This window comes from Fukomys damarensis, unplaced genomic scaffold (genome assembly GCF_012274545.1).
Source record: "Fukomys damarensis isolate Sample0158 unplaced genomic scaffold, DMR_v1.0_HiC HiC_scaffold_37, whole genome shotgun sequence".
Lineage (NCBI taxonomy): Eukaryota > Metazoa > Chordata > Mammalia > Rodentia > Bathyergidae > Fukomys > Fukomys damarensis.
In genome coordinates, this window is record NW_022900949.1 from 34,189,171 (window position 1) to 34,199,692 (window position 10,522).

Sequence of the window (10,522 nt, forward strand, 5' to 3'; positions counted from 1 at the left end):
TATTCATGTTTCTCATATAAGAGAAAATATGCAATTTTTAAGCTTGTGTGTCTGATTTATTTCACTTAACATTATGGTCTCAAGGTGTGTTCATATTTCTACAAATGACTCAAGTATCTCCTTTTTGTTTTTGAGACAGGATTTCTATGTAGTTGAGTCTGACCTGGAACTCACTATGTAACCCAGGCTGGTCTTGAATTTACAGCAATACTCCTGCCTCAGCCTCCTGAGTGCTGGGATTATGGGCATGTACCTCCACGCCCGGCAAGTGTCTCCTTTTTTATGGTAGAGTAGTACTCCATTGTATAAATACTACATTCTCTTTATCCATTCATCTGTTGATGGATATCTAGGGCTCTTCCAAGATTTAGTCAGTGTGAATTGTGCTGCTGTAAACATGGGTATGCATGTAATCACTGTAGTATGATGACAGTTGTGGTGCTCCTGCTTTTCTTTCCTTCTTAGTACTCTCTGCCATAGTTCTTCTGTTGTTTTGTTTTGTTTTGTTTTGTTTTGTTTTTTACTGGATATCAAGCTCAGGACCTCACACTTGCCAGCCAGGTGCTGTGCCGCTAAGTTAAATCCCCGGCCCCCGCATATTACTCTTTATATTTATTAATATTTCGGATACATTAAAATTATTAATAGAATAAATTATTAATAATACATCACATATTAATGTATTTTAAATAACATGTTAAGGCATTATGAATATAGTAAAAGTTAGGTATGGTGATGCACACCTGTAATCCCAGCTACTTGAGAGGCTCAAGCAAGAGGATCACAAGTTTGAATCCAGCCTGAACAACTTAGTGAGGCATTGTCTCAAAATAAAAAATAATAGCCAGGCATGGTGGCTTATGCCTGTAATCTCAGCACTCAGTAGGTAGAGGCAGGAGGATCGCTGAGAGTTTGAGACCAGCCTGAGCTACATAATGAGTTCAGGGCCAACCTGAACTATAAAGTGAGACTCTGTCTCAAAAAACCAAAAGATAAAAAAATAAAGACTGGTGATGTAGTTCAATGCAGAACCCATGGGTTCAATCCCTAGTATAATACAATATATATAATAAATACACACATTGTGTGTGTGTGTGGTTTTTTTTGTTTGTTTGTTTTTGGGGGGTGGTTTGAGACAGGGTCTCATTATGTAGTTGAGACTGACCTGGAACTCACTATGTAGACAAGGCTGGTCTCGAACTCACAGCGATCCTCCTGCCTCAGCCTCCCGAGTGCTGGGATTACAGGCGTGCTCCACCACCCACGCCCAGCGTGTGTGTGTGTTTTTGAGAGACAGGGTCTCCCTTTGTAGTTCAGGAACTCACTGTGTAGTCCAGGCTGGCTTTGAACTGATGGGGTTACAGGTGTCCACCTCCATACCCCACTTTTCCTCTACTTTGGAAGGATTTCTTCTTTATCTTCCAGCCCTTGTGTTGTATTTTTCATATTTTTAATTTTCATATTTTAATTTTCTTTTGGAATGCCATCCCCTTTCCTAAAAAGATAGTGTTCTGGGCTTGGGTCATAGTGTAGTGGCAGAGCACATGCCTAATGTGTGCCAGGTTCAATCTTCAGCTCCATGAATAAAAAAGCCTTCTATTCTTGCCATCCGGTTTAATGGTTCTCTTCCGGTTTCACATTGTTCTGAGTGGTGGCCCCTGTGGTTTGTTCCTCTTGTCAGGTTGCTCTTGTCCTCTCGGCTGAGTTTCCCTCTGGACAGAGAGGAGCCTTTGCCTCCCATGCTCCTTGCGTGCTCCCTGTGTGTGTTGGGGACACCAGGAGCTCCCGAACCAGGACCTGCTTTTCCTGGAGCCTCTCACAGCTGAAGCATCAACAGGAAATCTCCAGAGAGGAGTTTATCTCCCTGTTGTGGCCAGCACTTTAACCCGCCATATGTGCCTAGATGGCAGTCACTTCCATAGCCCCACATTTAGGGACTGCCTAGGTAGTGATGGCGAACCTTTTCAAGACAGTGTGCACTGCAACCCAAAATCCACTTATTTATTGCAGAGTGCCATCCCTGCAGTTAAAGCCGGATATCTGATACTCAGGCCCTAGGCTGAACTGGCCTGCATGCTGACGGAAAGGGCTCTGTGTGCCCCTGTGGCACACATGCCATAGATTTGCCACCACTGGCTCTGGGCCTGTCTCCTCTAGGCCTGGAGAACTGCATAAGGAGAGGGCTGGTGAAGTGCTTGCCTGGCACATAAGGTACAGCCCCTAGCATGCTGGCACCACTGGAGGAGGATGAAGAGGAGGGTGGCTTGCAGCTCTCTGCGGACCACAGACTGCTGCAACTGCAAAGAGCCTGGCCTTCTGCCCAGGCCCACCCTGCACAGGGATGCTTTAAAGGAAGCTGGGCAGCTTTTTCCCACAGCTGTGTGAGCAGGAACTCAGCAGAGGGCACTAATGGGCATTGGTTAAACGAAGACATCAAGCCCCTTCTTCGGCCAGTCTGGGTCACCTGATGGATGGACGTGGCCTTGTACTTAAAGGCTCCCGAGGAGGGCTCTGTCATCATCCCAAGATGCCTGCTGGCCCAGTGCAGGCTCAGGGCTGTGGGGTCACTGGGAAACCCCCTGTTGTTGGGGCGCAGTGTCCTTTGAGGTCAGGGACCCAGATGTTCATGATCAGAGCACCCCTGGGGGCAGTTGTTAACTACAGTTGGGTGGGCACACTGGGGACTGGGCCAGGTCACAGTGTATCCTTTGCTCATCCCTTTTTCTTGGGGGACCTAAAGCTCTGAGACAGGGCTGCCCACCTTCCCTTTGCTTCTTTTTTCTCCAAGATCTGGCCTAGAAGGTGCGTCCTTGTATGCCACCTACTAGGCCAGTGGAGCTGGTGCTCTGTGTGGTGTGTCCTCTGGGTTCAGCAGAGGCCCTGTTTCTTTAGCTGCAGATCTGGGATACAGCTGGCCAAGAGCGGTTCCGTACCATCACCCAGAGCTACTACCGCAGCGCTAATGGGGCCATCCTTGCTTATGACATCACCAAGAGGAGCACCTTCCTGTCAGTGCCCCATTGGATTGAGGATGTGAGGAAGTACGCAGGCTCCAGCATTGTGCAGCTGTTGATTGGTGAGCAGGGGTCAGGTAGGGCTGGGAGGGGGCTTCAGGGACACAGTTACCATTGCCCTGTCTTGCCCCCCCCTTCCCTTTTCTTTCCTTTGCTATGCTTTTCTTGTGACAAGGTCTTGCTGTATAGTTTACACTGATCATGAACTCACTATATAGCCCAGGCTAGTCTCTAGCCTCAGTTTCCTGAGGGCTTGGTCTCCCTTCCAAGTGCAGGGCAAGCCTACAGCAGAGAGGGGTGCGCTTGCACAGCAGGAATGGAGCAGAGTTTGAATCCTGAGCCTACAGATTCTGATCCTTCTGTCTTTCACAGTGCTGGAGTCACAAAGTATGAGGATGCAAGAAAGGGAGGGAGCTGTCATTTACTCTGTAGCTCTGGCTGTGTTTATCTGTCCCTTGTAGCTGGTAACATGATACCACGGGCTGGTAAGACAGGGAGAAGATTTATTTGGCTCCCAGGTCTGGAGGGGTGAGGCCAAGGGGCTGTGTCTGTTGGTGGCCTCCTTGTGGGCAGTCCCCAGGTGGCACAGGTCTCACATAGCAGGAGATAGGGAGTGGGCATGTGTGCTGCTTCTTGTCTCTGCCTGTTATAAAACCATCAGGATCGGTCATGGGGGCTCCAGCCATGTCTAGTCCTGATCCCTCCTCAGTACCACAGTTCCATTATGTTTCTGCCCTCCCTTCTCCCAACAGAGATCAAGCTCTAGCCTGAGTTTCAGAGGGGACAGACTCATCTTCCCTGTAGTGCTAAGTGTCTGACCATGGCTAGCACGGTGGCATCTTCACAGTCACAGGATAATTGCCTCTCAGCCCTGGCTTCTCCTCCTGTGACAGGAGACTTGGAAAGTCCTTCAAGCCCAGGAGCTCAGATGAGGTTTGGGGTTGGCTTCACTGAGCACAGACCTGCCTGGACCGAACCGCCCTGGCAGGACCCAGCTTGCCTTCCTGGCCCAGCTGCTTCCTTTATCCAGGACATTTCTCAGAAACCTTCTATTACAGAGCACCTCATACAGGCACAGAGAGAGACCCATGTAACGAACCTCGGTCTCCCTCAACCTCCTTCAGCCACTCACACTTCAAGTACAACTCCCTGTTTCTCTGCCCTCATCCTTGCCTTTGTTTTGAGACTGAACTCATGTGCCAAACTATTTCATGTCTGTATGCTAACGTGAATCTATAAAAGACAGTACAGAAATACATGATAATACTGTTTTCACATCTAAAGATATTGACAGTTCTAGGTATAGTGGTATAGACCTGTAGTCCCAGCTACTCAGGAGGCTGAGGCAGGAGGATTACTTGCGCCCAGAGATTTTTGAGGCCAGCCTGGGTCAATCCTCTTGCCTCAGCCTCCTGAGTAATCAAGATTACAGCTGTGTGCCACCATGTCTGGCTAAAAATTTTAGGTCTTTATAGATTCTTTTTTTTTTTGTCCTTCCTATAACTATGTTAAAACAATAACTGCTTAGAGAAGAACCTAAATTCTAGAAAGAGATTGGGCAGTGGAAATACCTTAAAGGAGACCAGGGTATTCCTACAGGTAGAGTAGTAGCCTGAGCTGTTACTGTCAGAAAAGGAAAAATCCAGGGCCGGGGATTTAGCTCGGCAGTTCGGTGGCCTGCCTTGCAAGCACAAGGACCCAAGTTCAATCCCCGGTACCAAAAAAAAAAAAAAAAAAAAAAAAAAAAAAAAAAAAAAAGCAAAAATCCAAAACTAGTCTTAAAATAATTCCAAAGGACAATAGAAGAGAATAAATAATAAGTGTAATAAGTTTTAGCAAAAGCAGAAACAAGGGTCAGGAATTTAGCTCAGTGGTGCCATTGCCTCACAAGTGCAAGGTCCTGAGTTCAATTCCCTCTACCAAAAAAAAACCAAAAACCAATAAAAAAACCCCAGCAGAAACAAGTCAGCACCCTCAGATTTGTTAAGTAAATGGTTAAGCCCATGATAAGTGCACCCCCCATTCACTGTATCGTTTATAATCTGTGCTCTGCCCTCCTGTGCTGAAGGTGGCAGGATAGGTGTCAGGGAAACCGAGACCCAGAGACAGATGACCCAGCCCAGGGCCACACACAGGTGTGGGGATGGAGCTCCCTGGGGCATTTTCTAGCATGAGCTCCTTGTGCTTCTGACCCCCACTCCTTATTCTCAGGAGGAGGCAGAGGCTAGAACGGAGCTCAGCTGCAGAGTGCTCAGACACACGGGCCTTGGCTCCATCCCCAGCACTGCAAAATACAGCAGAGAATCAGCATGCCAGGGTTTTGCAAAGCTATGAGAGAAAAATAAATGAGAGAATAAAGAATGGAATAAATAAGGTTTGGTGGCACATCTTTGTCACCTCAGCAATCTGAGAGGCTGAGGCAGGAATATGTCCACGAGTTCAAGGCCAGTCTAGGATATATAGTGAGACCTTGTCTTAAAAACAGCAACAACAACAAAAAAAGGGCTGGAGATGTAGCTCAGTGCAGAGACCTTGGGTTTAATCCCCAGTACTGGAGAAAAAGAAAAAAGATAGCTACTGGGGAAGCTGAGGCAGGAAGATCATACATTTGAGGACAGCTTGGGGAATTCAGCAAGACCCTATCTTAAAATAAGAAAAGGGCTGGGGTGTAACTCACTGGGTAGAGCTCTGATTTAGCATATATAAGACCTTGGGTTCCATGCCAGGGGTAAAAGAAAATAAGAGCTGCAAACCTGGGGAAGTCTGTTGTGTGTGTGTGTGCGTGTGTGTGCATGCGTGTGTGTGTGTCTGTGAGAGAGAGACAGACAGACAGACAGACAAGGTCTCACTATATAATTCAGGCTGGCCTCAAACTCACTGTGTAGCCTATAGGCCAATCTCAAACTTCTGGCGATCCTCCTGCCTAAGCCTCCCAAGTGCTGGCTTACAGGCATGCCTCACAGGTCCCGCTAGAAAAGTGTTTTGCACAGACAGCTTGTGTGTTTCTCCGTAGCTGACAGAGGGAGGTTGTGGCATTGGGCCTCTCAGGGTGGCCCTGCTGGGCAGAGCTGGGATCATCCAACCCCTGTAGGTCTCATTGTGCTGCTCCCGGTCTCTCCGTGACAGGGAATAAGTCTGACCTGGCTGAGCTTCGGGAGGTCCAGTTGGCCGAGGCGCAGAGCCTGGCTGAGCACTACGACATCCTTTGCGCCATCGAAACATCTGCCAAGGACTCAAGCAATGTGGAGGAGGCCTTTGTTCGGGTCGCCACCGAGCTCATCATGCGGCATGGGGGCCCCATGTTCAGTGAGAAGAACACTGACCTCATCCAGCTGGACAGCAAGGACATTGGGGAGAGCTGGGGCTGTGGGTGCTGACGCTCCCTCCTTCCCTTGGGCTCTGTGCCAGAAGTGGATGCTGGGAAGGAGGAGCTGGACTCCCTGCAGTACCTGGTGGCTGGGGCTGGTGTTCTCCACATTCCAGGACTGGACTGCGCCTGCCAGCTGACCCCAGGGTGGGACAGGTCCCTTTCCTGTGCCACCTTCTGCTTTGCCTAGTGACCTTGACTTTGCAGCTGGTGCCCAGATTCTTCCAGGCCATTGGGGGCTCTGTCTGTAGTCTGATGAGCAGGAGTAGCTGAACAGTTCCTGAGCACCGTGACAGAGTCCCCTGGCCTGAGTTGGCTTCCTCCCTTGTGCCTGCCACAGCCCCAGACGCTTCCTGGGCCCAGCCTTCTGCCCTATCAAGACCTCAGTTTACTAGCTCTCCATGTGACTTCTCATTTTCATTACCAGAGGTGTGGGGGTTTTGGCCCATGGCAGCTGGAGATGGAGATGCGGCAGGAGAGGGACACTGAAGGTAGAAACAGTGGCTTTGAGGCAGCAGCCTGTGGTAGAGTGTATGCTCAGCGTCCAAGGCGGGTATGGATCCTAAGCAGCAAACCACGCACCCACCTGTGTCTGGATGAGGGCCTAGCGGTCCTGCAGGGCGCCCATTCCTGGGTGCACAGATCCTCTTGCCACCATGTCCATGATCACTCACTTCCCAGGGGCCTGGCAAGCCCACGGTTTCTCAACAACAAAGGCCTCACCTGGTAGCCATGACCTGGTCTCCTTCATCCACTGGGCCATAATGGCCTCAGTCTGTGTGGGGTGCTGAGGTTAGACAGCAGGCAGGAACCCCTAAAAAGCACCATCTGGGCATGGGAGCACAGGATCCTCGCCCACCTTGGCCCTGGCAGAGTTGCTGCTCTCTGAGTCAACAGGCGCTCAGTGTTGATGTGGTGGCGGCTTTTTCCTGCCCAGGTTGTCTTGCCTTGTTCCAAACACTGCCTGCAGCAGCCCCTTCCCAGGGGCTGGAGCATGACCCGCTTCCTTGCTGAGACCTGGGTGCATAGCTGAACACGGCACCCATGGGAGACGGGGGCCATGTCAGGGAGGAGCTGCATTCCTCTGGTAGGAGGAGTGCAAGTGTAGGGAGCAGCCGCTGGGCCTCACCCTCGGTGTGATGCTGGGGTTGGGGTGGGCCTGGGCCTTCTGCTAGTTCTGATTGGCCTGTGCTGTTGACAGGAAGTGCCACTGCTACCTTTTCTCCCCTGCTGCTCCTGGGCCCCACGACCTCTGGGTTCACCACCAGGAAGGGTAGAGCCCAGCTTTTACCTGGGCACAAAGAGGTCACTTGGAGGGTGACCCTGCAGCGCTCTGCTCTTCTTGGGTGACAGGGAGCACACACGGGCTCAGGTGTGACATCAGGGCGCAGGGGCATGCTGTACTGCTCCCGCTGTCCTCTGCCTTGGGGTGGATCCTGCAGCCTTCATCTTTGCTCTGGCACACCCTGGGCTGCCTAGATCCGGGGAAGGCACAGGACAGCGCTCACTTGTCACTGTAGGCTGTGAGCCGTCACCCTTCCCACCACTGCCCACTGTTGGCTGCCTGATGGCCCCTTGAGCCAGGATGGCATCCTGCTTCTGTCCTTCCACAACCCAACATGTCAGTGTGTGAGGGGAACCCAGCCCCGCCCCGTGGACAGGAGTGGCCTTGTATCGAGTTCAGCCTAGGAACCCAGATTGCCTGGACGCCCCCATGCTTTCTCCTTGCCACGCCCTATCCTCATCCACTCCCCACCCATCCCACTGCCCCCTGTCCCTGCCTGTCCTCTCCTGCCCCAGTACTCCTGTCCCTGCCCTCTCACCTGAGGGCCCAGCTGCCCTTGGGCTCCAGTTCCACTGCCCAGACCCCATTCCTGCTCTATGGCAAGTCTGAAATGGTCACCTGGTCCAGGGCTCTGAGGGATCTCAGGGTCCACACGCAAGCCTCTTTAGCAGCTGTCCCTGCCCAGCACAATTCCTGTCCCTTCCTGTGCTGTCTCTGCCGACCTGGCCTCCCTGTCCCAACCCTGCTCTCCCCATCTCCATCCCCCCTTTCATTCCTGTCGCTCAGAATCCTGCCAGTGGCCCAGCTGGCTCACCCAGTCTCCTGGGAGAACAAGTCCTTCCCTGCCCTGTGGCCACCAGGTCCCACAGCCAAGTTGAAACCACTTCCTACAGAGCAGCCAGCCTCAGTGGCGGTGTTGGGGCCTCGGGCCCTGCGTTGGACACCTACCCTATAGCGTCCCATCAGGCAGGATCCACTGCCCCCTGGGCGGCTTGGGTAAGGAAGCAAGTATGTGGGACAGAAAACAAAACCAGCCTGTATCTCCTGCCGGCCACAGCTCCCGGCAGCTGGGTCTCGGGCCAGAGGGGACCAGTTTCTTCTCTTGTTTCCTAATCACCCATCAGAGGAGCAGCTGGGCAGGGCCTCTGTCCTTCCCAGGGGGGTTGGCCCCAAGGTGACGGTCCTAACCTTGGGGAGCCGAGGAAGCCTTGGTTCACACTGAATTCAGCTCCTCTCTCCTGGGAATGTTAGCCAGGCACTCTCAGACCCAAAGGCATGGACTTGGGGGATGGGGTGGGGACCTCAGCCAGCCCAATGGTGCCATATGTGTTGGGACTTTTTCTTGTTACGTATTTATGAATATATACATCTTTATAGCAAATCTATTTTTTAAAACATGGATAATTGCCTTTATGGAAACTTTCAGAGCCAGAGTGTAAAAGGCCTCCCCCATTAAACAGATTTTTGTCACGAGCCAGCGTGTCTAAGACTGGTTCTGTTGCCCACCAGACGGTCCCCTTGTGCTGCCCGTCAGTCCTGGAGCTGGGAGAAACCTTCCTCAGCCAGACCCTATGGCCCATTGGGCAAGAATCGCTCAGGTTTACCTCGGCGCCTGCATCACGTGCCAGGACTAGACCTTCGAGTTCACAGAGTCCTCTTGGTCTGCTCCCTGCTACCGAGCAGGTCTTCTGCAGAGAGGTGCTTTTGGGCAACACAGCCCCTACCCTGTCCTCCCCTGGAAGGAAGGGGGCAGCAGGGACCACACCTGCCCACCAAGCCCAGCTCAGAGAGGCACCGGAAAGGGCCCCACCAGCCCCCATCAAGTCTCACACCTGCCCTGAGGACTGTGACCCTGAGCAGTCATTTCTCCTCTCGGGCCCCAGTTTCCTTAAAGACAAGGTCCTAACTCTGGTCCTGCCTGGGTCCCAGGAAGCCCTGATGAGACCAGAGAGGGGAGGACTTAGTGCCCTGTGGGCTTCTAGGATGGGCTCGCTTCAGGTGCATGGGCCCTCTGCCCTGGGAGGAGGAATGCTGGCATTTCCTGCTGTGCTCTAAATGTGAGGAAGAGGTTAGAGCTTCCTAGAGCAAGTCACCCATCCAGTGGGTCTCCTTCCTTGCTCAGAGCCTTCCCTGGTGCCCATAGCTACCAGTTTATAAAAGAAGTGATCAGAGCCTGGGCACGGTGGTGCATGCCTGTGTTCACAGCATTCGGGAGGCTGAGGCAGGAGGATTACTCCAAGTTCAAACTAGCCTGGCTACATAGCCCGTGGCCAGCCTGGACTACATAGCAAGACCCTGTCTCAAAAACAAAAAATTGCATCACACACAGAGCCCAGATATACACCACCAGTGTAGGAGATACCTGGACGAAGGCTGCTCAACGTCATGTCTAGGATTTGCAAACTGCCCTGCCAATGGCGGCTGAAGCTGCCCAAGACAATGAAGCTAATCCTGCAGGGGGAGTCCCTACATGCTCACACTGTTCCCAGCTTGTGACATGAACTTCTAGGGGCCAGTGCTTCACCTGTCCCATCCAGTCAGCGGCAGAGCTGAGGTGTAGTCCCTGGGTGCAGGCTTCAGCGGGTGCCTCACTCGTGAGCTCTGTGAGGGGCCCCTGGGATTCACAGGGCGACCTTGGCTGCAGGGAGAGCAACCTGTCCTCAGGTCTGCTTGCCACCATGGACACGAGTGCCTGAGTCAGAATTTCTGAAACTCGCATCTTGCTGGGGCTCTGTCCACAGGAAGGGGTCTTAAAACCCTGTGTGCAGATCTGTGGTGTATCTCAGGGTAGAGCGGCTGCAAAAGAAAAACTAAAATCTGGAGGTGAGAATGTTCACAGCGGCGAAGGAAGGCTTT

At 52.1% G+C, this 10,522-nt stretch overlaps 1 protein-coding gene across 4 annotated transcripts in view; it reads left to right on the forward strand.

Moving 5' to 3' along the window:
* Rab43 (RAB43, member RAS oncogene family) overlaps window positions 1-9,139 on the forward strand; it is a 31,003-nt gene extending 21,864 nt beyond the window's left edge. For 2 of the 4 annotated variants that reach the window (XM_010617597.2, XM_010617592.1), the window contains exons 2-3: window positions 2,899-3,076; window positions 6,141-9,139. In XM_010617597.2, the coding sequence (XP_010615899.1) occupies window positions 2,899-3,076; window positions 6,141-6,391 (429 nt within the window). In that variant the 3' untranslated portion in view covers window positions 6,392-9,139. Of the gene's footprint in view, window positions 1-2,892; window positions 3,077-6,140 lie in introns of all 4 variants that reach the window. The other 2 variants (XM_010617586.1, XM_010617602.2) reach the window with 1 other exon arrangement.
* The last annotated feature ends 1,383 nt before the right edge of the window (window positions 9,140-10,522 follow it).